Source organism: Nycticebus coucang, chromosome 6 (genome assembly GCF_027406575.1).
Source record: "Nycticebus coucang isolate mNycCou1 chromosome 6, mNycCou1.pri, whole genome shotgun sequence".
In the NCBI taxonomy this organism is placed as follows: Eukaryota; Metazoa; Chordata; class Mammalia; order Primates; family Lorisidae; genus Nycticebus; species Nycticebus coucang.
The window spans coordinates 135,509,389-135,536,404 of record NC_069785.1 but is presented as its reverse complement, the minus strand read 5'-3'; the positions used below and the strand labels follow the sequence as shown (position 1 = coordinate 135,536,404).

The following is a 27,016-nucleotide window of genomic DNA, read 5'->3' as shown; positions in this document are numbered from 1 at the left end:
GGCGAGCGCGCTCCAGCTGCTGTCGCTGGAGAAGGGAGTGACCGAAGGAGCCGGAGAGCGAAGGGACAGGATGGCTCAGACGCCTCTGCTCTCGGGACCCCGCGGCAGAGAGAGGCGCTAGACCACCGCTAGTCGTAGGATAATGGCCAGGGCTGAGTGGTCCCCCAAGAAGCCCTGAAGTCCCTGCGCCATCTCCCAGAAGTTAGCATCGCTGGGACTTGGAAGCTCCGATCTCAGCAAGTAAGTTGTCGTATTTTGCGCCTCCATTTCGCCCCAGCCCGCTGCTTCTGGAAGGCGGGCGACTCTCTCGGGCTCCCAGCAACAGGCTTTCACAGGGAACTCGCCAGATCCAGAACCCGGGGTGTGGTGGCGGGGGGAGGCCTGGGCAGTCCCAGATTCAGTCGGGGACCAGGAGACTTGGGCAGCGGCAGGCTGTCCTGCTGGGGGCCAGCCGGAGTGTGATGCTCTCGGCCCTGACACCAGACCAGGGGTACCTGGCGGTGCCTGGACTCTGCTCTGCTCTGACGGGGGAGGTGGGAGGATGTTACTGCCCTCCCTGGAGGCTCTGCCTTCAAGTGGGGACAGAGAGGGCAGGGCCGGGGCAGCAACCCCTCAGCTTAGGTCCTCAGCTCAATCTTGCTTTCTCCTGTACCTGTGACCAAATTGGAAGCACAGCTTTGCTATTCAGCCGCCCTAGCTGCCCTGACACTTCCTACATTCCTGCTATCTCTTTTTAAATAGCTTCCCAACTGTTCAAAGCGGCCAGAGGTTGAGGGGATAAGGAGGGCGGGCACTGTCATTACTCCCCTTCTGCTGCCAGTCCTGGGGCTCCCCTGTGCTGGCCCCAGAGTTCGAGGCCTACCCCAAGGGGTGGGCAAGGCCAGCCAGCCAGCACCTGTTCAGAGCCCTTTCAAACACCAGAACCCACAGGATCAGGCATGCTTGTGGTGTACTTTACTCTCTTTGAATCCTTTTGGTGAGGCAGCGATTACCAGCCTCAATCTGCAGATGAGAAGCACAGCCCAGAGAGGCTGTGGGACTTGCCTAAGACACACAGCCTACAAAGTAGGGTTTGCCCCTTGTGTCTGACTCCAAAACATACCTTGCTTTCATCATGAGCTACTTGATCCAAGACTTTCCAGTTCACAAGGCACTTTTCCATGTGAGAAAGAGACTGATGTATGAAGCCAAGGTGCTGAGCTGGACAGTCCTGAGGGGCAGAGCTTGTTTCTCCTGGTTTACAGATAACACTAACGCTGGCAGAGTCCCTGGCACAGGCACCAGGGCTGTCAGCTCTGAAACTCTGTTCCTCTGGCTTCAAAGTCAGGGTCTGTCCACTATCAAAAGCTAACTCTGAAAGATGTTCTCGCCTTCCCAAATCCTTTCCCTCAAATCCAGGTATAAATCCAGGTATGAATCCATCAGCTGGCTGAACGAGGCCCTCACGCATCCTAGATCCTGAGGGACAAATGGGTGGAGAGATTGGTGTAGTACAGAGAAGCGGCCGGCGGTGAGGCTCTGACCTTGGTCAGGCTGCCTGGCCTTTTCAGCTGCTGGGTACCTGAGATGGCAGCGTTCTGCTTAAAGGTGGGATATGGCCTTTAGCAGGAGCCCCAAAATGCAAGGCATGTGCTTCTTGAATGGTGTCAGGGCCACTGTTGAAGGAGAGCAGACATCTCCGAGCACCTGCCTGGACATTCCACAAAGCACCGGGCTGGCCCTGGAACAGTGTTCCAGACACACTCTCTAGCTCCCCAGCAGAATGGAGACCTGCCACCTAGGCACGGGTGTTTCCTGGCCTCTCCAAACACTGCTCTCAGAGTCTGGCCCGGCTCACAGGCAGCGTCTGTCCTCTGAGCAGCACACTGTGTCCCAGAGGAGGTGGGTGCTCTCCATCCAGCAAGCAGCTCAGCTGAAGGAGGTGGGGGTGAGCCGGTGGAGGGCAGGGAGTGGGCGAGAAGGGGCACGTTGCTTGCTTGGCCCAGGGTTATTCTAAAAGCTTAGCTGCCTTCTCTGGGATGAACTCAGATACATGGGACTCCTGTGAGCTGTGCCTTGCTGTGCGGAGAGCTTCCCTGTGTGAGCACAAAAACAGGAGTGTGGCGCCAGCACCGTGCTCTCCGTTCCCGCTGGCCCTGTCCAGACAGCATGACAAGCTCCCTGGGGGGCTTTCTGTGAGCTCCTGACTGGGCATGTCCAGGAATTCGGGAGGCTCTTAAGTCTGTCCTCCTCATCTGAGCTGAAGCTGACCCACGGGGGGGACGAAGCACCTGGTGCTCTTTCTCCAGTTCCCAATTGCCCTTAAAATGACTAATTCTTGGTCCATTCCGTGGGGAAAGCCACCAACAGGTGTGCTGTGCACTCAACTGCTTCAAACGTGCATCTGATTCTGAGTTTTGTTTTTAAATTCATCCAACAACTGTTTACTTGTTATCATGTGCCAGCAATAATTAATTTTTGGAAACCTTGGGATGTGATGGTCAGGGAAGGTTCTGCTTTCCGGTTAGGAGAATGTTCGCAAAAGCTGACGTTTTTTGTCTGAGCCAGTACCGATTGGCATTTTAGGCTGGAGGGTAGAAGGATGGCAGGAGGAGAGCAGAGGGCCCAGCCATCCACTAGGTAGGTCAAGGGAGCCAATTTTTATTAAGATTTTCACTGTGTGTGAGTTATAAACATTGAGGGGTGGCTGTGTTCCCAAGAGAGGAACCATCACCAGATGACTGTTAGATCAGTTGTCAGCCGTGGAGGAATTTTTCTGTTCTTCCTAAAGACAAGACAAAGAAAACAGGAGTTCAAACACAAAGGATTACAGTGAAGCATTTGAATAAAAATACTTGAATGTATTTCTCAAAAAGACTTGTGGAGTAGCTTTCTCTGAAACAATTTTAAAAGGGAGCAGATAGCTTCCCTTCCCGGGCTGGCACAGCAGCTAATCTAGTTCCTCCTACCTTGACATTCTGATAAGGGAGCTATTCTGAGCAGCAGAGCCTGGGATGGCAGTAACCCTGCCAAGAGCCATGTCAAGTTAAATGTTAGGGCCAAACCTTTATTCAACACATGACCCTGGAGATCTTGGCTGGTGCTTAAATGTTAGGTTCCATTAACGTTCCAGACCAGAGCAGGCTGGGGGCCGAAGGTCGGGGTAATCTGACCAGTTGGCATGTGGCAACAGCACTTCCTGGTGACTGGGGATCAACCCATATGGTGGCCAGAGATTCTAAGGGACAGGGAAGGGTGGGGAAGGAGGGGAGGGAGTGAGCACACTGCCAGCACCCCTGCCCCCTCATTCCCAGCCCTGGCACTTGTGCTTTGCTGCCCACCTTTCAGGTCCCCACCTGACAATCGGGTGGCCCCACTACCATCATCCCACAGGATTTCTTGCTGCCCAGAAAAGAAAAAGGCAGGGGACGAGAGACAGGAGCACCCCAGGTGCTGTGTGGGGCCAACCTTGGTCTTGCCCTCAGAGTCAGCCCTACACACCCCCCGCCCCAGGATTGCTCTGCTCAGGACTAGGTTTGAGAGTCTAGGGGGGGCCCCAGCCCCAGGGCCCCTCACAAACAAAGGCCACTAGGACGGCCAGACTACCTGCACTGTGAATAATACCCAGCAACCCACGGGACCGGGCATGAGGGGCTCCCCTCCGTAGCTCCTCAGTTGCTTTGCGAAGCAACTTCATCAGATGAACTCATGTGGTCATGCATATTTTTTCAATGACATGGAGGAAGTTCCTGCCTCAGGCCAGACATCGCGCAGGCCCCTGAGATGGACGCTGGAAGCCGGTGGCTCCTGACCCCAGCCTGCCTGCCCCCCAGCTCCCTCAGATCACCATCTCGGGGAGGCACAGGGGAGCAGAGGCAAAGGCAGACTGCCAGGGACAGGGACAGCTTCCCATGGGACTGCTCCTGCCCTCACCTTTGTCCCTTTACTCCCTCTCCTCGAACCCCCTGCCCTCTTTTAAGCATCGCCCTTGATTACATTTTATTTTCTCCCCCCCCCTCCTTCCCTCTCCCTCTTTCTTTCTCCCTCCCTCTCTCTTTCATGTTTTCCCTTCATTTTGGTCTTTTTCTTGGTCATTCTCTTGATCATAAATGCCCTTTACTGTTTCTTCAGTTCAACCCGGTTTTCTACGACAGTCATTCTCTTATTTTTTGGTATTGTTCCTTTTGAGTTAATTGTAGACTCACATGCAGTCTAAGAAGTAGCTGTGGGCGGCGCCTGTGGCTCAGTGAGTAGGGCGCCGGCCCCATATACCGAGGGTGGCGGGTTCAAACCCAGCCCCGGCCAAACTGCAACAAAAAAATAGCCGGGCGTTGTGGCGGGCGCCTGGAGTCCCAGCTGCTCGGGAGGCTGAGGCAAGAGAATCGCGTAAGCCCAGGAGTTGGAGGTTGCTGTGAGCCGTGTGACGCCACGGCACTCTACCAAGGGCAGTAAAGTGAGACTCTGTCTCTACCAAAAAAAGAAAAAAAAGAAGTAGCTCAGAGAGACCTTCTGCAGGCTTTGCCGAGCTTCTCTTGAAGGTGATACTTTGCAAAAAGCCGTAGTACACTGTCAACATGGACAACATGGATCCATGCCACGGATCCTCTTAGGCGGCCACGTACGCTGCCCTCCCATCCCACCCTCTCCTTAACCCCTGGCAACCTGTTCTCCATTTCCATGATTTTTGTCATTTCAAGAATATTATTTCATTAGGATCCTATGGCACGTAACCTTTTGGGATTGGCTTTTTCATTCCACGTATTTCTCTGGAAAATCACCCACTACATCCAGTGGGCACACGTGTGTGTGTTGTTTTCCTTTTTGTTTTTGATTCCTGTGTAGTATTCCATAGTCTCTGTAACTATTCACTCATTGAAAATCATCCAGGGTGTTTCCAGATTGGGGCTATTATAAATAAAGCTGCTATAAATATTTATGTGTTAGTTTTTATGCAAACATAAGTTTTCATTTCTCGGGGATAAATGCCCAGAAGTGTAATTGTTGGGTCATAAGGTAGTTGCATGTTTAGCTTTAAAAAAACAAAAACTGCAAAACTGTTTTTGTAGTGACCCATCTTACATTCCCATCAGCAATATATGAGAGCGATCCAGTTTCTCCACGTCTTTACCAACATTTGGTGTTGTCACTATTTTTATTTAGTCATTCCAATAGAGGTGTTGTGATATCTAGTCAAGGGGTTATTTTGCATTTTCGTATTTGCTAATGATACTGACCTTAAATGCACTGATTTTGTGCATTTTTGCTATCTCACCATCCTCGTCAGCAAAATGACCCTTCACATCTCGTGCCCATTTTCCCATTGGAATGGCTGTTACTGTTGTTTTAAGAGTTTTCAAATATCTTGTAGACTCTAATCCTTTGTCAGACGTGTAGTTTGCAAATATCTTCTCCTACTCTGAAATTTTCATTTTCATCTTCTTCAAAGGATCTTTCCCACAGCAAATGTTTTTAATTTTGATAAAGTTTACTTGATCAATTTTATGGCTTGAAATCTGGTGTCAAATCTAAGAACCCTTTGCTGCCCTAGATCTTGAAGAGTTTCTCCCACATTTTTTTCCTAAAAGTTTTACCACTTTATCTGTTTTATACTTAAGTGCATGATCCATTTTGAGTTAATTTTATGTAAGTTCTGACATTTAGGGCACAGTTCATGTCTTTGCCTATGAACGCTGTCTTTCCGCCATTGCTTCCTTTTGAAGGTCGTCAGCAATAAGCTGGGAAGACTTGTGAAGGTCTATTTTTGGGGTTCGCTGTTCTGGCCTCGGTCTATGTGTCTGTCCTTCTGCCAATACCACATGGTCTTTTTTTTTTTTTTTGTAGAGACAGAGTCTCACTTTACTGCCCTTGGTAGAGTGCCGTGGCGTCACACGGCTCACAGCAACCTCCAGCTCTTGGGCTTATGTGATTCTCTTGCCTCAGACTACATGGTCTTGATCATGGTAATGTCTTAAATCTGAGTAAATTAAAAAAGAATGAAGTGCGAGGAATCAAATTTGTTTGATCTGTTCTGATTTTTTTTTGTTTTGCCTTTCCATGTGCATTTTAGAATAATCTTACATACGTCTACAAAATATCTTGTGGGGTTTTGAATGGGAATTGCATTGAACCTGCATGTCAACTTGGGGAGAACTGACATTTTCACTCTGCCGAGTCTTCCGATTGTGAACACAGTGTGCTTCCCACGTGTGTGGCTGTACGCTGATCTCTTTCCTGGCCACTTCGTAATGGTCAGCAGTTGCTGTTGCTCCGCCATGAACCTGCTGTATGATCTTGGGTACGTCACTTGGTTTCTCAGACCTTCAGACAGCTTTCTGAAAAGCGGGTCCTGACACCTACCTGGCAGTGCCACAGAAGAGGTCACAGAGGACGGAGGGTGAGCAGTGCCCCCAGCAGCGTTCAGACGCAGCTCCCTTCCCAAGTCCCAGCTGCCCCCTCCCAGCTCTCCTTCTGGCGCCCACATCTCCTCTCTCTTCCCTTCCCTTCTGCATCCTTTTCACCCCTGCTCGTTTATCCTTCTTCATTCCCATCACTTCACCTTTTTGCTTCATATTCTCGCTGGCTATTCCCATTTCGTTCACTCTCCCGTGACATGTGCCGGCTTCTCTTTGGGGGTCATTTGGGGAGTCATTTGGGCATTCCCTTCTCCTCGCTTTCCTTCCACTGGGAGTGTGACTCCAGGGACACTCCACCCAGCTTCAAATCCAAGCCAATGACTTGCTAAATTGGGGGCGATTTACTCACCCTCCTATGCTTCAGTTTTCTCTTCTATAAAGTGGGGGTAAATAGCATCTACCTCATATTTACCCCACTGTTTCTGAAACAATTCAATACATTAATGTAAACCATTTAGAATAAAAACAGGTGTATTGTACACACCCAATAAGTTTCAGCTGTAATTGTTGGGATTCTTGTACCTACTCCAGCCTGTCTCTCTAGTTCTTTCCCCCTGGTTCCTCTATGTTTTTACCATCACATCCTTTTTACTTGCGTGTAATACATTCATTCCCACACTCTCTGGCTGTCCGGCTCTTCTCTCGTATGCACTTCTCCAATCTCACATTCTCTGTTACTGATACATTAACACCAGCCCAGGAAAGTACATCCCTTAAGCTGAAGAGAGGAAACGCGTATTTTTTCATTCTGATTTAATTATGAATCCCCTTTATTATTTAATGCAGAATACATACAGTGTGGGGTCCCAATGTAAAAAATGTATTCTAAGGACGCTGCTCACTTTCAGAGAGATGGCAGGCTTAAAAAGGAAAAGTACTAGACAAATGGAAACAAATGTGGGGAAAATGCAAACTGAGTTAATGTGGTTTCCATGCCCTTTGATACATGATTTTTCATACGTCTTCTGCAGAGGGCTGGGAGGGCTCATGTGGATGGTGCGAGAAAACCAGAGCTGAGTATTAAAGCGAATGAATGTAGGGAGCTGGGAGTGGCCCACGGCAGCTCACCAGGGAGGGCAGCAAAATAGTCTGCGTTGAGCAAAGGGGAAGGACACAGGTGGGGAGCCCCCATCGCAGGCTCGAGGCCTGCTCCGAGGTGCCCTGCTCAGTAATCGGGCTCGTCCGCAACGCTAAATGACTTGAAAGGTACTCACCTGTGATTACACCTTTCAAATCTATATTCCTTACCTCCAATTAGGCCTAATTTCTGCCCTTGTAAAAAATGGCTGAATATATTTAGACCCACTTAGATGTACTGAAAGGGATCTTTTAAATATCATCAAAATGGTCTTTGTCTTTTCTCCAAAGAATTGAACTCAAGGAAAATGCCAGATCTGTCTGCACTCATTTTAGATAAGAGCTCCGTCATCCTTTAAAAGCCCTTCAGTGGAATACCACTTAACCCTTCTCTCTCTGCCTTTTATGTTCATTGTGAACTCTCAGTATTTTTTCTTTTTTTTTTTTGGCCGGGGCTGGGTTTGAACCCACCACCTCTGGCATATGGGACCGGCGCCCTACTCCTTGAGCCACAGGCGCTGCCCTGAACTCTCAGTATTAATGACAAAGTGACCGGGGGATTAGTCCACACCACATCCAATAGTGCATAGTTTCTCTCCAGCCACCAGAAAACAGCAGACAGGGCCTTATGCCTCCTTTAGATCTGTGGTGGGGAACCCTGTAAGAACGCTGTCTGAGGGAGCTGCCAGTCATCTCCCCTTGGTCTGGGCTGCCCAAGGCTCTTCAGGCCCCAAACCCACTTTCTGGTGGCCCCTTCCTGTGCAGCCAGAGGTCAGGGCCGCCCAGCAGGCCCCTTGTTAACTGTTTCAGTGTTTGTTTTGTATAAACTCCACAGTCAGTGCTTCTGAGTCTCCAGTGCCAGCACCCTGGGACAGGGTCAGTGGGCACCTGTCCTCCCCACCTGCTCATCTGCAAGGCAGGACTAATACGCTAGGATTCTCCAGTCATGCCTAGAGTCTGAAAGAGCCCAACAGAGACGCAAATTAATAATAAGTCCATACATTACTGGTATCACTGCAGACTTTATCACTGCTCTTAACCCACACCAGCTCAGGTCGGGGAGCCACATACATTACGTTAGGATTTGGTAGGATGGAATTTTCCTGGTCAACATTCTGATCCATGTAGATACTTTCATTTCTCATCTAGGAAAAGAGATCCAGCGTGGAAACATATGGAGTAAATGTGTAACTCAGAGCCTGGAGTGAGGAGAAACATTCAGAGCCAAGATGGTTAGACTCTAACAGCTGTGAGGCAGGACAGTGGGACAGAGTCAGGGCAGTGTGGTTACAAGCTGGGTTCTGCTGCTTACGAGCCACCTGGCCTTGGGCAAGTCCCTCCCTGTTCTGAATCTCAGTATGGAGACATCATACTCACTCCATGGTGGTGTTGAGCTGATCTAGTGAGTTGAACGTAAGCAAGCCAGCAGTTCAGGGGAGTGTACACACACGTGCACACACACACGCACACACACACATTTTCCCTGCAGAGCTATTCTGCAAAGAAAACCAAGAGGCCAGTATACCTGCTTCAGGAGATAAGTTGAGCCTATGTTTATGGCAAAAACAAAAAGAGGGAAAACGGCACGAAGGACCAGCGCAGACAGCAGAGAGGCTCCCTGGAGAGCTCACTGCGCGCTGGGTGTCACTGAGCCACAATGAAGGACAGCCGAGTGACTCCAGGAGGGCCTCATCCCTACCCCCTCATCTTTGTCCCTTGACTTTGGCCTGAACAGTACTCTCCCCTCTGAGGGACGGGCCATCCCAGGATGGAGAGCCAGGTGCTCTGAGCAGGGGAGACTCGTGTGTCTGCAGCAGCTCCCAGCCCTGGGTCAATCTGAGCAAGGCCGGTGTGGCAGCCCTCAGCCCCCTGAGGAGTCCCCTCCCACCTGTCCAGCAGCTCTCTGCTGCCACCCTTAACTGCTCAGCAGTCAGAGAACAGAACATCATGTGCAGGGACACCTCATGGTGACGGAGTGTCCTGTCTGACAGCCTGTCCCTAGATTCACACTGCAGCTCCGCATTCCACTCAGAGCCCCTCGCTTTGCTCCTGGCACATAGCCCCCAACACACACACACAGCCCCAGGAGGCCCAGCCACTCTGGCTACAGGCGACACAGGAGAAAGCCCTGCTTTCTTGGGCTTTCCACTGGGAGCAGAGCCAAAAGGACTGTGCACTCCCCGGCCTGCGAGCCCGTCACAGCAAGGAGCAGCCTGGCTTAACACACAGCACCTGTGTCTAATTCCACACCCATGTCCCCCGGTTCCCAGCTGGTTGAAGATCGGCAGCCATTCCTGAGCCACAAACCAGCTTGGGAGGTCACCTGTTCCCCCACCTCCATCCTAGGGAGCAAAAGGGACAGGGGTCATCACAGCAGCCAGCCTCATGGCCGAGGGGGCGGGAGAGCCAGGGCTGTGGGCACAGGCTGTGGGCGGGAGGCAGGGCTAGTTGGGACCATGAGAACCAGGTGGGTGGGCACTGAGGAAGCAGCCCTCCTGGACTGAGTCCATATCTCCCTCCAGGTTCCCTGCCTTTTTCTTTCTTCTTCTTATTATTTTTTTTTTTTATCGTTGGGGATTCATTGAGGGTACAATATGCCAGGTTACACTGATTGCATTTGTTAGGTAAAGTCCCTCTTGCAATCATGTCTTGCCCCCAGAAGGTGTGCTGTGCTACTGTGGGGGCCCATCAGTACAGATAGGAAAGCTTTGCGGAGAGCTGACGGGCTCTACCACAACTCTTAGCACTGCACTCAGCAGAACTCAAAGTACAATCCAACATGTCCGGGACAGAATGAGGCCTCTCTCTCTACTCAGTAGCTCAGAAATATAAATTGGCAGCTAACATACTGAATCTGACTCACAGATATATTTTCTTTGGCTAGCTTAGTGTTTATAAAATCAGCAAATTAGTTGTCAACATGGAAAAAAAGAAATTTCATGCTCAAAGGTTTCAGTTTCTAACTTTTTTGGGAAAAGAAAGTGGAGGATCTTGCCGTGCCAGCTCCACGTCTGGCGTGGGGCAATAACAGCGAGAGCCGAGTTGTGCTGCTCAGTTTGCTGCAGTCCTCACCACTCCCTGCTGTGCCCCCAAAAGCCGGAGCAAGTTTTGCATTTACCATGTGTTTGTATAATGTCTTTTCCTAGAATAAAGGAATTAAATATTTTAAATTTTGCTTAAGTTAAAAATGAGAAGACATCGCATTTGAATAAAAATAGGAGAAAGTGTTACGGTCAGTGTCTGACCAATAATCACGCACAGTATGTCTGTGTTTTAAGACCCCAGCCCCGAAGCTGCACTCACTGACCTCTGCACCCCTGCGTAGCTGGTGCAGTCAGTGCCAACCCATGGATCCTGGTGACAGCATGCTCACCCCGCCCAGCTGGGAAAGTTGGGAGTAAGGAGACACTACCCGCACTCCTGACAGACTCAGACCCACCTTAGAGAAAGGAGAATCTGATTGTGAGATGTTGGCAGTGAAATGGGTGGCTGCTGGCTACTAGTCTTTTTCTGTAGCGGAGCCATTGTTCAAACAGAGACACTTCTGTGAGTGACCAGGGCATTCTTGGTGACCATGCCAGGTATCACCTGGGACAGGTGGATGCCTCATCTCCTTGGAGCAGTTGGGGACCTTTGTGGACAAGTATGGCTGTAGTTGGAAAAGGAGAAGCAGCCACCATCAGATGACCATGGGGACTCCAAGGGGAGGAAGAAGGAAGGAGAGGATGCCCAGCCAGAGGGACCAGGGCACCACCAAGCTCCCAGGCAGCACAGCGGGAACCGTGGCTTGGTTTCCTGGCATGGATCGGGTGTCCGTCAACCTGGCTGCATCCTGGGCATGTTTCTCCAGGCCTGAGCCCTAGAGAGGTGCAGAACAGCCCGGTCAGGCCCCGAGGGCTGAGGAGAGGCATCCTCAGAGGCAGGGAGTCAGATGAGCCCTGGCCTTGAGCAAGCTACTCAATCCTTGGCTTTTGTGATCAGTGAAACAAGGATGCTAAGACAGACCTAACGGAGCTGTGTGAGCATTAAATGACCGGAGATGGCGCACGATGTGCTGTGATGACAGTTTGCTCCCGTGTTCTCGTGACAGGACGGCTCTGCTGTCTCACCCTACTCACTGGCACCTTCCTCACCACCCCACCATACCCTGGTCTCCCCGTCACTCGCTGTTGCTCGGGTGTGTTCACTGCGAGCTCCCCACAAGCAGGGAGCTCCCTGTGGGCAGGAACATACCAGTGGCCTCTTAGAGTCACTGGGGCCAGGTTCTCTGGGGTAGTACCTGGGCATTGCATGCTGTCAGCACCCAAGGGGGAGAAGTCTCACTCCTCGGGTGTGGACTGAGGACCAGCCACACTTACATCACCGGGGTCTCCTTAGGAAAAGACACGGACTCTGGGAACCCCTGAACTAGTGACTTGGAACCTGCATTTTAACAAAATCCCTGTGCTTGGGAAGTTCAGGGAAGCCAGTGAAGTTGAGTCTGCTGCCTTCTATCCCCAGAGCCCAGCGTAATGAAAACTCCCCTTGAGTGTTCAGTGGAGATTCACTGATTGACTAATTGACTTTCCGAATGAATGAATGAAACCACGTGTAATGAAACCATGTATCGGTGTCCCCGGGATTCCACCTACTACCCATGGGCTATGACCCAGACTAATTTGGATTCAAAGAGTAAAGCCATAAAACACCCAGGAATTCGAGAACAGGCTCCAACCTATGTTGACAGGACAAATAGCTGCAAAATAATGAGTTTTTTAAAATGAAATATCTAGGGCGGCGCCTGTGGCTCAAGGAGTAGAGCACCGGTCCCATATGCCGGAGGTGGCGGGTTCAAACCTAGCCCCGGCCAAAAACCACAAAAAAAAAAAAAATGAAATATCTAATGGAGTTTTAAAGATTTAATACTATGGGGCTCTGTGCCATTAAACCTCAGAGTATACTATAAAAAAAAGAAAGTTGTTTGTTGTAAGGCTAGTAATTATAAAAAGCTGGAAAACCAGCCTGGCCCCCTGGAAGGAGCCAGCTCATGTGTGTAGGTGGGCCCATGGGTGGCCGGGGCGCTGACCAACCTCTAGGAAGGGACACCTGTCAGGCAGGGCCTGGTCCTGCCCCCCACCTTCCGGCAGTACACACAAACACATCCACCTCGGCCTCCCTCCCTCCCCGCTGATCTCCCTGCAGGGGGACTACAGCTTTTCTCCCTGGCAGCCTATGAGCAGTGGCTGCCGGGGGGGCTAGGGGGTAGAACAGAGGTGAGGACCACTGTCCCCAGCCCCAGCATGGGCACCATCAGAGACAGCACACAGGAGTTGGGGGGTCATGGAAAGTCCCTGAGTCACATTCCACAGCGCTCAGGCCCCCAGTGCCAGCTGTGTCTCCCCTCTGCCCTGTGGGAGGATCCAAGAAGCCAGAAGCAACCTCTCCAGGAGCAGAGATGAGAGCAGCAGGCAAAGCGCAAGGGAAATGCCCCGTCTCTGCCCAGGTGTGGGAGGGCAGGAAGGGCAAGGGCTCAGGTCTCATCTCCGGCACAGCCTCTTGGGGGGTAGGGGAGTGGTGGGAGCCACCCAGACCCAGGCTTGGATCTTAGCTCCACCCCAACGCACCAGCAGCTGTGTGGCTCTGGACAGGTTCTTTGGGCTTCCGCCTGTTTCTCCTTTCATAAGATGAGGATGATAACTGGGCTTTTGGCTCGCCTTCCACATCCTTGGGTCATTCCAGGCCTCCCATCCACATCCCCTCACACAGCCGGGCCTCAGATAGAAAATAATAAGAGCTGCTGCCCAGGGGAGCTCCGACGAGCCGGGCACTGTACACACACCTTCCATTCAGATAAAGTGACAGAGGCTTAGAGAAATGGCTTTCCCAAAAGACCCTCAGCTCGAGGCAGAGAATAGAACTTGAGCAATCTGATGCCAGGGTCAGCTCCCCATCCAGTTCATCATCCAGCCTCCCTCACTGGGCTGCGTTTCCTATTTCTGCCATAACTGATGACTATAGACTTAATTTTGTGAAACAGCACTTACTTATTAGCTCCCAGTTCCCCAGGTCAGAGGCCCAAAACCTCCAAGTCATGGTCATGGTCAGAGCCACGTGTCTATGCTCCACTCTGTTCTCACAAGGGCAAAATCAAGGTGTCAGGAGAGGGTCAGCATTCCCACCTGCAACTCAGGGTCCTCCTCCAAGCCCCTGGGGTTGTGGCCAAGTTCAGTTCTTTGTTGCAGGACTGAAGTCCTGGACTCCTTGCTGGCTGTTAGCTGGGGGCTGCTCTCAGATCCCAGAGGTCACCAACATTCCCTGCTAGGTAGCCTCTCCATCTTTAAAGCCAGGAAAGAAGAATCTTCCTCTTATCTAATTCCTCTAATGATTTGACTCGTCTGCTTCAAGAAAAGCCTGGTCTCTTCCAAGGGCTTCTATAATTAGGGCAGACTCCCTTCCTAAAGCTAGCTGTGCCATGTAGCATAACCTAATATTGGGTGTGAGGCTCCCATCTCCAACTCCCAGGGATTAGACAAGGTCATAAACCAGCAGGTAAGAATCACGAGGGTATCTCCAAGTCTGCCTGCTTACATCACCTTCTCTAACCCAGTGGACACTCCGTCCATGACACCTGTAATCCTCCCTGCTAACCTTGAAAATCCTTGCGGGAAATGGGACAGCTTATTCATGAACTGGTTTGGAGCATTTCACATTTAGCAAGTTGAGGTGCAGAGACTCAGAGAGTAGCATAAAATGCCCCAGTATAGTAAAGTGTGCTCCCCTCCAGGCCTCTTCCTCCACTCTTATCCCACGTCCCAACTCTCAGGGAAGGCAGATCCTGACCCATACATGATAGAGAAAGGAGGAACTCGATGAAGATCCTGCAATTCCCATTTTCACAGGCAGGGAAACTGAGTCTGAGAAGACTCCCAGCCCAGAGCCCCTCCAGATAGCTTATGTCAGGCTGCCACCACCACCACACCTGCTATTCTATACCACCCCATGACACAGCTTCCTCACTGCGGTAGGTGTTTTTGGAAATCCTTAACACAGAGGTCCCTTTAAATGGATGGCAGATTTGCTAATGCACTATCTGAAATATAACTCGCTTTGATTTTGCCTCTTTTGAATCTTTCTCCACTTGTGTTTTCATATCAAAGGGATTAAACCACTTTGCTGGACTTGAAGCCGTGTCTTTTCCAGAAGCTTTCATCACCTCTGAGCATAGCGACCCACTCACAGACACAGGGTAGGCTTGAAGAGGAAGAACGGTAACAGGCTGGCTAAGGTTTAACGGGATTTGCTCTGCTGAGTGCCTCTCCCCAGGTCTCACAGAGAGCAGCCAGAATACTTGGCTCGCCTGGGCCAGGGCCTTCCTCTTGCCTGTCTCTCCTGCAGAGACCCCAGGTTCAAAGGGGCAATGTTAGAATGCGAGCCGCAGGAGACTGGCTCTACACTCATCTCCACTGCCTTGTGTCCAGCTTCTAACGCGTAATGCTCACGTAATGCTAAGTGGGAGAATGGACCTTGAACACCTGATTGAACAGACTCATCTCCATGGTTCCTGAAAAGCCTTTTGATCTGATGGGCATGCAGCACTGGAGGCCAGGCTTTCCAGGATGGGCATTTTACCCGCCCCTAAAGAATCTGGATGGTAGAGGTTCTGTGCCGGCCAGCTCAGCGCTGCCCTGCAAATAGTCCACTGGGGCTTTAGACGCCACACTTAGATGTTCTGTGCCTCTCTTTCCTCACCTTTAAAATGGAATTGTTGGGACATGGCACCACGTTTCAATTCAAAGAGAGTTTACAAATATACATGTGTACTGTAGTTATGTTAGCGATGGTATGGTATATTCTCAAATCCCCATAATGCCTCCTGAAGGCTGCAGAGGCAGAGAATATTATCTGGCATTTACAACAGAGTATACTGAGCCAAAGAAAATTAAGACTTTCTTTGGACCACAGAACAAGTATGTTGGATGCCCAGCTAGAATCCCTGGGTTGAGTGAGAACTAACTTCGGCAGGTGGCTCTGGCACCCATGGAGAACGTGTCCTAACATCAGATCAGGAGACTAACAGTTTTCAGAGCTAGACTGAAGTGTCCTAGAAAACATTTCCCTGCTTCTAGTACAGCACAAGGCCTTCGCCTAGAAGAACGTATGCGAGTATGTTTAAAAATAAAGAAGGAAACAGTGCAGAAAATCAGCAGAAAGCTGTTCTCCCCAAAGAGCTGAGGGCAGGAGGATGTGGTTCCCCTGCGCCCTGCCCGATGACTCATCCTCGCAGGCACTGTGCCTGCCCTGTTCCAACATCCGTGGCTGCAGAGGCCTCCACTCCTCCTGGAACTCTGTTTGGGTTCCAGCAGCTGGGGCCCCCGGAGAGCACAGGGCCTCAGCCTATCAGCACCCTGTCTCACCATCTCTGGCCTCTGGGATCAGGTTTTCAGAATCAAGTCCCCTACTTAGGGGCAGAGCCCTGCTTGGAATCTCCAAAGAAGCCCTAAGCATTTCCCTCCTTCTTTCACTTAACCTTGTCAATTCCATATGAGGGAGCAGGGAGCAGGTGGCTCTGTGCAGACTGGGAAATGGCTAATGGCTGTCTGACACAAGTAGCCCTTCAGGTGGCCCGTCAGCAGGATGTTTAAATGTTGCCTTGAACATGCTGCAGCCACCCAGGCAGGAAAGGAAAAAGCCTGCCAGATCAGCTGACTTCCCAGGATGGGGTATCGGCCATGGCTAGCCAGCAAGGCCATCGGCTCAGTGGTCTGTAGGCCAGTCTGCAGGTTGTTCCACCAGGAACACAGTTTCTGGTGTTCATTCTAGCTGGACCTGTGTCTGCAATGATTGCAAAAGTGGCAACAAGGTACTTCCTACAAGGGACTGTCCCAAATAGTCCTGAGATCAGTTGACATCCAAAGACAGAAGCACTAAACATCAAGGTGGTCAGTTCGACCTAGTAGCCGAACTCACACGCAGGGTGCTGTGGGGCACTCACGGCAGGAAGGGGAAGAGGCCCCGGCATGTCTGCGGTGAGGAGGTCAGCCCGGTTGCTTGGCCTAAGGCTGGGCTAGTTCCTGGGTGATCTGTTACTGTTCCAGGCAGCAGCCTAAATAAGTTCATCAGTTGCTTGGGAATGTTCAAGGCTCCAGCTGGCATCCAAGCCTGAAGAAGAAAACACGCTGGGGACAGAGTGGCCTAGGCGCTCAGAGAAAGAAGGTGGGAGGCGCTGGGAAGGAGAGCACCAGCAAGCTCTGGGAAAACTTGCTTAAAATGATGGAAAAGCACTGAGTGATCTCTCGCAGGATAGGAGCTCACAGAGCTTTCTGGAGGGAGCAGCTCATCAGCCTGAGCCTCAGTATCTCCCGTGTGTGCTTGAGCAGGAGCCACATACGCCTGGATCCCAAACCCAACGGGACACAGGCTGCTTGAGCTTCTGCTCCTTGTGGGAAACCTGGGGGTACAACAACAATGTCTGTCCCACAGCTTTGCTATGAGGAGCCGATGGCTATAAATTTCTTAGTGCAGTGCCTGGCTCATAAATGAATTTAGGCTGTTATTTCACATTTCACAGATTCTTGTGGTCTTTTGAACACCATCAGGACCTTTAAAGCATTTGAAATGGGTTTGAACAGACTGTCAGAAAAGCGCTAGGTTGGGTGTTGCAGGTGACTGGGTGTCTCTTTGAAGCGGGACGTGTTCTCTGCAAACAGTTCACAGCCCTTCTGAAAACTTGAGGGCACTAACTTCCTGCCCATCTCAATTTCTTAGAGGACAGGGAATAACGGACTCAAATTTTTTCATGGTAGGTCTGCACAGCAATGTATCCTTTTAGTCCGTGCTCAGACGGCCACAGGCTCCCGGCTCAGATGGGGGGAGTGCCCATTTGCTGAATCAAGTGCTGCTGCCTTTTCCCTTTTGTCTGCTGCTAAAAGGTCTCACATAAAAGGACGGGAGAGAGACAGCAGGGGATAAAGGGAAGAGCACAGGCTCTGGGCCAGACGAGCAGGAATCTGAAGATGAGCTTTGCCCTGGACTCCTCTGGTGGCCTGCGTGTTACCTGAGCTCTTCCATGTATTCAATAAGTACTTTTTGAATATATAGAATGTCCCAAGCCATGTTCTAGGTACTTGGAATATATCAGGAAACGAAACGGACACAATATTGTGTCCTTGTGGTGCTGACATTCTGATGGCAGGAGAGAGATTATTAGACTTAATACTGATGCGTAAAAATTTATGTAATTAGGATTCTAACAATGAAGGCTGTTGTGATAATAAGCAATAATCCATGTATAATGCATAGAACATAGTAGGCATTTAATAAATTGTTGCTGTTATTATTATTATTATTGTTGTTGGGGTTTTTTTGCAGTTTTTTTGGTACCTACCGCTACCAGGGCCTGGTTTGAACTTGCCACTTCCAGTATATGGGGCCAGTGCCCTAAATCCTTGAGCCACAGGCACAGCCCTGCTATTATTTTTATAGTTGCTCCCAAATTTCTCAAATTCTTCAAACACTTAATGTAGGTTGCATCTACGTACTTTTTGTTTATTCACTCAACATAAAGCTGTTGGGCATCTATGACATGGTAGAGTCTGTGCTGGGCTCAGGGACACAGAAAGGACAGGGTCCCTTTTAAAGCTGTTGGGCATCTATTACATGGCAGAGCCTGTGCTGGGCTCAGGGACACAGAAAGGACAGGGTCCCTTTTAAAGCTGTTGGGCATCTATTACATGGCAGAGCCTGTGCTGGGCTCAGGGACACAGAAAGGACAGGGTCCTTGTAAAGCTGTTGGGCATCTATTACATGGCAGAGCCTGTGCTGGGCTCAGGGACGCAGAAGGGACAGGGTCCCTTTTAAAGCTGTTGGGCATCTATTACATGGCAGAGCCTGTGCTGGGCTCAGGGACACAGAAAGGACAGGGTCCTTGTAAAGCTGTTGGGCATCTATTACATGGCAGAGCCTGTGCTGGGCTCAGGGACGCAGAAGGGACAGGGTCCCTTTTAAAGCTGTTGGGCATCTATTACATGGCAGAGTCTGTGCTGGGCTCAGGGACGCAGAAGGGACAGGGTCCCTTTTAAAGCTGTTGGGCATCTATTACATGGCAGAGTCTGTGCTGGGCTCAGGGACGCAGAAGGGACAGGGTCCCTTTTAAAGCTGTTGGGCATCTATTACATGGCAGAGCCTGTGCTGGGCTCCAGGGACACAGAAAGGACAGGGCCCCTTCTGAACTGGGCAGTCTGCTCCCTCTTGGGCCAGAGGAGAGGCCTGTGGGTGCCCAGAAGCAAGAGCCACCATCCGTCTTCGGTTTCTGGGAAGCGGGACAGTCCCGTTACTAACGCTGTCTTTGAAATTCAGAGCACCCCCGTGATGGCTGGCGACTCCAGGAATGCTATGCACCAGGACATGGAGATCGGAGTGGCTCCGTGGGACCCCAGGAAGGTCCCCAAGCAGGCGCGCGACTTCGCGCCGGTGGCCACGGACCGCACGCGCCTGCTGGTGGACGGCAAGAGGCCGCGGCAGCGCTACATGGAAAAGAGCGGCAAGTGTAACGTGCACCACGGCAACGTGCGCGAGACCTACCGCTACCTGAGCGACCTCTTCACCACGCTGGTGGACCTCAAGTGGCGCTTCAACCTGCTGGTCTTCACCATGGTCTACACCACCACCTGGCTGCTCTTTGGCTTCATCTGGTGGCTCATCGCCTACATCCGCGGCGACCTGGACCATGTGGGCGACCAGGACTGGATCCCCTGCGTGGAGAACCTCAGCGGCTTCGTGTCCGCCTTCCTCTTCTCCATCGAGACGGAGACGACCATCGGGTACGGCTTCCGCGTCATCACCGAGAAGTGCCCCGAGGGCATCGTGCTGCTGCTGGTGCAGGCCATCCTGGGCTCCATCGTCAACGCCTTCATGGTGGGCTGCATGTTCGTGAAGATCAGCCAGCCCAAGAAGAGGGCCGAGACCCTCATGTTCTCCAACCACGCGGTCATCTCCCTGCGCGACGACAAGCTGTGCCTCATGTTCCGCGTGGGCGACCTGCGCAACTCGCACATCGTGGAGGCCTCCATCCGCGCCAAGCTCATCAAGTCGCGGCAGACCAGGGAGGGCGAGTTCATCCCGCTCAACCAGACCGACATCAACGTGGGCTTCGACACGGGCGACGACCGCCTGTTCCTGGTGTCGCCCCTTATTATCTCCCACGAGATCAATGAGAAGAGCCCCTTCTGGGAGATGTCTCGGGCTCAGCTGGACCAGGAGGAGTTTGAAGTCGTGGTCATCCTGGAAGGCATGGTGGAAGCGACAGGTAAGGCCTTCTGCCCTCCAGGCCACAGGATCCCCTTGGCACCCTGCTACTGGGAGGGATGGGAACCTGTGTCTGGGAGTCCTGCATGGCGACCAGCAGGCACTGTCACCCTGGCTGGGGTCACAATAGCAGCTAACACTGACCCAACTTCCCTACTTCCAGCCAGCCCTAACCTTTAAACAAACACAAGAGCATTGAATGGCCCCACAGATGAGGAAACAGATCAAATCACTGGCCCAAGAGCAAGGCTACCAAGTCGCAGAGCCAGGGAGGAATCAAGGTAGGGCCCCCACAGCCAGCCCTGATCCCCGCAGGGCTAAACTGCCCACCTTCTGCAACAAGTGTTCTGGCCAAACAGAAGTCGCTGATCAAATGACTTTGGGAAACAGGGTGAAACAAAGGTGAGCTGATTTCTTTACAGCAGACATCACCATATCTTCATTTACCATGTCTCTTTTCATAAGGGGAGGACAGGAGGCAGGACTCCCAACCTCCTGGGGGCTCCCACACAATCCTTTCCTGGGAGACACACCCACACCCCAGGCCTGCCCCTCAGCTTCCCTGGAAGGCTGCCTCAGTGAACCCAGGTGTGCCTGGCACCTGCTTGCTAAAGACAGTGCACCCGGGTGAGGCACCAGCACCCACACGCACCCCAAGGGGCACCCTCCCGGCTGCTGACTCCCACAGGCAGCCGGTAGCCAAGGGCCTCCACATCCCTCAGCCATCCGGCTGCACAGATCTCTGAGATCAGGCTCCAGGGAGTCCAAGGCCTGGGGGAGTCCAGGCTCTGGCTGGGGATCCCAGACTTCCCCACACTTCCACTTGGGACCAGAGTGGAGCAAAACCCTCCCAGCAAAACCCTCCCTTCCTGTCAGGCTACCACCTTCCTTTCTCTTTTCCCCCCAGGTAGACGCAGCACCAGGTCAGGCCCTAAGGACTTGCAGCAAACGCTCTCAGGCTCAGAACAATACGTGTGTATTTTCCTAATTCTTTTTTTTTTTTTTTTTTTTTTGTAGAGACAGAGTCTCACTTTATCGCCCTGGGTAGAGTGCTGTGGTGTCACACAGCTCACAGCAACCTCCAACTCCTGGGCTTAGGTGATTCTCTTGCCTCAGCCTCCCGAGCAGCTGGGACTACAGGCGTCTGTCACAACACCCGGCTATTTTTTTGTTGCAGTTTGGCCGGGGCTGGGCTTGAACCCACCACCCTTGGTATATGGGGCCAGCGCCCTACTCACTGAGCCACAGGCCAACAACAGTGGAGGGCTGGCTTCAGTCTCACTTTATAGACAAGGAAGCCAAACCCCAAAAGGTTCATCAAATGGTTTATACTCAGGTCTTCCACTTACAAATCCAGAGCTTTTTCCTCCCACACCACTCTGGCTTCCTAAAATATTAGGGCCCTGTTAGCCTTTGGTAAGCTGGTTGCAGGGCAGGGACTCAGAGCATCCACAAGCCTCCCATCGGAAGGAGGGGGCAGGGGTGCTAACAGGCTCCAGGGACTGGTGCCAGAGGGGGCTGCCTGGCCATCTGCTGGGTGCTGGAGCTGGGCCAGGCAGCATATGGTGGCACCCAGGGGAGCCCCTGGGGCTGAGGATGGTCAGGAAGCTTCCCCTTGCAGTGCTGGGGGCTCACAGGTCAGGTCACTCTGTCCTTGGCACTGAGGTCAGAATCAGAACACAGGCTGAGTCTCTGGGGTAAGAGCTATACTCGAAAGCTATAGTGGAAGAATCAGGTCAGCGACAAGGGGACAAATAAGGAAGCCATGTCTGATCATTTCCGTGATGGTTGTCACTGCTCCCAGCCCCACAGCAGAGGGAGCACATCTCGGCTTCCCCCCACTGCGCCCCTCAGTCAGCGTCCCACAGCCGACTTGTCCTGACTGTTTGGCCTCCTCCCTTCCCACAACATGAGGTATATTTGCTCTGCCTATGGGGGGGGCAGGAGCTGAGGGTAGGAGGCCCCAGCCACAGCTGTTCTGATGGGCCTGCCTGGCTCACTGGAGCACATAGGGCACTCGGCACAAGCTCTGGGTCCAGGCTGAGGCTTGAGCTGTTCAGCTTTGCTGCATGTCACCTGTGTGCATTTGGCCAAACTCCCGAACCTGTCAGCATAGTGAGGAGACTCAATCTCACAGGGGTTAAGAAGATTCCAGATCAAACGGACCAGCCCTTGCACAGCACCGTGCCTGACCCCTAAGGTATCCTCTCCAAGGGCATTGAAAGGTGAAGGAGACCCAGCGGCGCCTCCAGCCCATTGCCATGTCCTAAGAGGCAGGGCAGGAAGGAGAGCAGGGGGAGCCCCAGGGGCCTGCAGACGTCTGGCCCAGGCGAGGCTGCTTAGAGCCCAGTTTGGGCATCCACACCTCTGCTGAGGCTGGAGTGGGCAACTACGCTGAGGCCTGATGGATGGGCCTGGCCCAGGGGCCCTGAGAGCAGAGTGCAGCCTCCCTGTGCAGGGTGCGCTGGGGGTGCCAGGCAGTGGGGCACAAATGGGTGGAAAGCGGCCTTTGACCAGGGCTGGTCTGTGTGAGACCCTCCCAGAGAAGGCTCCCCTGCCGCCGCCCAACCTCCCAAAGAGCACAGCTCGTACTTGCCTTGGCTAGAAGATTAAATATCAGAAAGCTGCCTCCCTGTTCCCCTAGGCACAGAGGCTTCTCATCCATAAACAAAGCTGCCCTCCCTCTCTGGAGAGAAAGCAACACCTAAAAATAACACAGGCATGGCAAGGGCTGAGCTGACAGGGACTGGAGGCACTGGAGCGTCCTCAGATCAAGGAGCCAAGCTCTGGGTGTGTAAGTGTGTGTGCGCGTGTGTGAGCATGGAGTCCGTTGTCTACGTGCGTCTACCGGAAACAATCCCCGTATGTTCCAAATGCCTGTCAGCTTCTCTCTATTCACTCGCCTTGAATTTATCTTTGCTAAGTTTCTTTTCTGCCTCTTTTCTCATCTCAGTCTTGTAGATCTGAATACTGCTTTCAAGAACCATGTCCCTGCCTCCAACTAGTCCAAAAATTATTCCCTCCAGTCTCTAGGAACCTACTCCAGGACCTTGCATGTTGATTTCTAATTTTCTGCCTCCACAAACCTTGAGCTTCTCCAGGGCAAGAACTGTGTCTTATTCAGCTTTACACCTCCATTGAGCTCAGCACAAAGTAGAGGTTCAGCAAATCCTTGAATAATAGGACTAATGGATGATGGATTGATTGGATGGATGACAGGATGGATTGATGGGTGATGGGATGAATGGATGGATGATTGATGGAAGGATGAATGGGTAATTGGGTGGATGGATAGGTGATTGGATACTTGGGTGAATGGTTGAATGGATGAATGATTAGACAGATGGATGGATGAATAAATGCATCTTAACACATATGACTTCTGTTTCCTTAGGCATGACTTGCCAAGCAAGGAGCTCGTACATGGATACAGAGGTGCTCTGGGGCCACCGATTTACACCAGTCCTCACCTTGGAAAAGGGTTTCTATGAGGTGGACTACAACACCTTCCATGACACCTATGAGACCAACACACCCAGCTGCTGTGCCAAGGAGCTGGCAGAAATGAAGCGGGAAGGCCGGCTCCTCCAGTACCTGCCTAGTACCCCCCTGCCAGGGGACTGTGCTGAACCAGACCCAGATGCAGAAACTGAGCAGGAGGGAGAGGATAAGCCCAAGGGGCTGAGTGAGTCCCAGGAGTCCAGCGGCCCGGTGTGAGAGCTGCACTCTCAACCTCCCCTCACGGGCTTCTGTGAACACAAACCTTGCAGGGGGTTTGGGGGTGGGGTAAGATAGCAAGTGTGCTGTTTAAGGGCTGTTTGGGGAGCAACAATATATCCAGCCCTCCCAGCTGCGGGCTCAGGGCCTCCCTGAGGTCAGGACAGGTTTCCCCAAGGTGAACGTCATAGGCTGGTGTCTGTCCTGTCTCTGCCAACTGGCACTGGATCACTTCCTTCTTTGGCTCTCATAGTCCCCTCTAGGGGCTGACACCTAGAGAGGGCTGTCACACCCTTCCTTATTCCCACCACCTCAGGGCCTGTCCTGGAGTCAGAAAGGAGCAATTCAGCCTAAAGGAAGCACAGCCCTCTGGGGTTAAGGTTCATTCAAGTCAGCAGGCTTAATTCCTTATAAACCAGACCCCAATGATCAATTATTGAGCACTACAGGATCTACAATCCCAGTGATCTCTATATCTGTGAAATGGTTCCCTGTGCTGTGTTCTGCAAATCCAATGTAGCCTGTCAATTATCAGTCTTAGCATGAATCTCAGAAGGTGGCCTGGGGCCACAGAGCCTGCTGAGCACAAGCTTGGTGTCAGCCAGTCCCTGACAGCCCCACTCTCACTGTGTCCTGCACATCCCACCAAAGGGAGAGCCCTGGCAGCTGGACCTTTTCTAGGACTTTACTGGCCCAAGCCCTTCAAAGTGCTTCTAACTTTCACCATCGTGTTCTGTCACAGTCTCAGAGACCCTGTACTGTGGCCTAGGGAGAAAGCTGAGTTGCAGAGGGCAAGACAAGTCAATGGCTCTGAGACAGGGAGGGCAGAGGGAAAGCCAGGAAGATGTCAAAGTAAGCATCTGCTCCAGTTGTTGCCAAGATGCTCTGCTTCAGAGCTCAGCATGCCTTTACTATCAAGGCAAATAATGGGATGTGAATCAAAAGTGACAGGTGACTGCAATGGCAGCCTTACTGTCAAGCTCAAGTTGAACAAACCCTGGGGTGGGTACTGAGAATCCCCTGGGCACCCCTCCTGCAGCCAGGACTCCAACAGGGTGGACTGGGCAGAGAGGGCAGGATGACACCCAGGGAAGGGAAGGATCTGGTTGCCTACCCCATCCTGGAAACACAGGGGTAAGGGGAGTCAGCAGGAAAATTGGCAGGGGAGTGATAAGAGAAACATAGAAGACAATCCTAAAATCAGCAACTGCAGAGCCTTTGCTTTTATAATCTGGAGCCCAGGAGGAGTGCAGGAGGGCAGACAGTGCAGATGGTGGGGGGTAGAGTGTGTGCTGGGACTTGGAGAAAGAATTCAGGTGTTCCCAGGTACAGAATTATGTGGGCCTCACACATGCAATTTTCACAGCTATCAATTGGCCTTTGAAAATGGAGGCATATCCCTGCCCTAGACACAAGAGTGCTTTGCCAGTAGGGGAAGCAGAAAGTTAGGGCAATGGGGAGGCTTTGGGTGTCAGGCCCCCTCCCCTCAGGGTGGTGGGAGAGGCGGGAGACAGCCCCAGCTAGGCAACTGCCCCTAGTGGGTTGCCCACTGTGGGGACTAAGGGGGTCCTTGTTCTTGGCTCCTGGGCTGAACCTTCAGAGGTGGGGCCACAGAAGCAGTGGGCAAGCAGGGTCTTCCTAGCAGGGGCAGGACAGGCACTATGGTTCCAGGCATCCTTGTAGGTGAAACAGGCCTTGGAGGGAAGGGGAGTGGGTTGGCATCCCCCTCACGGGGGAAAGGGAAACAGACAGCACCCCAGGGGGTGCAATCAGGAGTCTGAGGCAGAGAGCCAGTGCTGGGCCTGGGTGCCTCGGGGTAGGGGCTACAGACGGAGCACTCAGGTTCTAAACCCCAGGGTCACTAGTAGCAAAACCATGTGGACACCCCATTCCCCTACCCCCAATTGGGTCTAAAGCCTGTCTTAGAACCATTCAGGGCTGAAGGGTTATACCCGGAGGGTGGCAGCTAAGCAAGAACGAGAAGGCACCACAGGAAGCTGGCCTCACACCCACCTCCACTTACGACTCAGAAGCATCCCCACTGGCCAGGGATCTGCTTGCAGCTCTCTGACTCAGCCAGTGGCCTCTGTGAGCCAAATCACATCTCTCAGCCTGCTGCGGAAGCCACAGAAGCTACTGAAGAGAAGAAACCAGTACGGTTCTCATCTAAAGCTCCCTGACAGGCCGCAGCCAAAATATACCAGATTAATAAAACGCGAATTCCAGTGTGCCTCTTCTGCTTTCCATCCTGGAGACTCAAACGCCAGAAGACAGCCCTTCAGATCCCAAGGAAATCCCTTTCTTAGTGACCAGTTGATCCAACTAAAAGTTGACAAATTCTTCAGATCACTTAGTGGGAGTTCTTGAATAAATATAAACTTATTCAAAGTCTGATGATGGACAGAGCTTCAAGGGTCACTTTCAGTAATTGTTCCTGTATAAAAACCATTCGCAGGCAGCAGTGACCTCTTCCGACAGGCCATGGAGAGCTGAGCCTGGCTGCATTGGGCGGTCACTGGTAACTCCCATAGTCAGCATCTCCAGTGTCCCAAAGCAGTCTCAGACCCTGAAAGTTTGGGGAGCTGACTTCCTGCCTTAATGTTCACATCTTTCCTCTCTGGAAAGACACCTGTAAGGGAGAAGGCTCAAGGAATTAAGAAGACGGACGTTCCCACTAGTCCTCCTCTCTCCACCAGTCTGGCACCTGACAGGTGTGGTTGCCATCACCCAGGGCAGAATATGCAGGGCCCATGGCTCTCCCCTGCAGACGGTGCCCCTGTCGGGCTCCTAGACAGCCAGAGAACTCACTGCCGCTGCTTCAATATCCCAGCTCGAGCACTTATTGTGATGGAGGAGAGGTGCCAGGTCAGTCTAGGGAGCTCCTTCCCTGCTCAGAGTCTGTAACCACGGCACCCTCTGTCACACTCCCTGTCCCATGGCTTGTCTCCCAGACCACCTCAGCCTGTGTCCCCTGTGAGGTGAGAGCCAGAGAAACTTAGATTGCTTGCACTGAAGTCGCCGAAACCCCAAAGTTACCCAATGTCTTTTAGAACTATGCCCAGCAAATGCCTTCACCAGCCTAGCAGTAACCCACCTGCTGGCACCTGTGGTGTGAACCACCTGCTGGGCACCTGCCGTGTGCCTGTGGGCAGATTGGGGACAACCAGGCTGGTCAGTCTGCTCAAGGCCACATGTAGTATATAAGAGGAAAGACTTTGGGGCCAAGCACCTCCCAAACGGGCCTCCTCCTATGGCGCTCTGGTGTCCGTGGCCCCCGGAGCCCTGGGATCATGTGCCTGCCACAGAGCCTCAGCTGCCACCCACAGCCACGAGCTCCAGCAGCAGGATAAGGGGCAAACACCTTTTGCTGATTTCCAGAAAACTAGTGAGCTGTGAAAAAGGATTAGACGTACTTCCGGGGAGAAGCCCGTGACACTGTCCTGGCTGCTTTCTGCTAACGACATCTCCTCCCACGCCTGTGTTAAATCCCCTTCTCCCTGTAGGATTTGCCAGTCTTCTTATGATAAAGAACATCACTGCACTGCTGA

The 27,016-nt window shown here is 52.1% G+C and overlaps 1 protein-coding gene across 2 annotated transcripts; it reads left to right on the top strand.

The window, feature by feature from the left end:
• On the top strand, nt 1-27,016 carry KCNJ5 (potassium inwardly rectifying channel subfamily J member 5). 2 transcript variants are annotated; one of them, XM_053595939.1, is made up of 4 exons: nt 1-240; nt 18,804-19,752; nt 20,659-20,723; nt 23,146-23,209. In XM_053595939.1, exons 2-4 carry the CDS (start codon nt 18,816-18,818, stop codon nt 23,149-23,151), a joined length of 1,008 nt encoding a protein of 335 aa, XP_053451914.1. In that variant the 5' UTR covers nt 1-240; nt 18,804-18,815; the 3' UTR covers nt 23,152-23,209. The 2 variants fall into 2 exon arrangements, with proteins under 2 accessions (XP_053451914.1, XP_053451913.1); XM_053595938.1 differs by lacking the exon at nt 20,659-20,723 and having other exon boundaries at nt 23,146-27,016.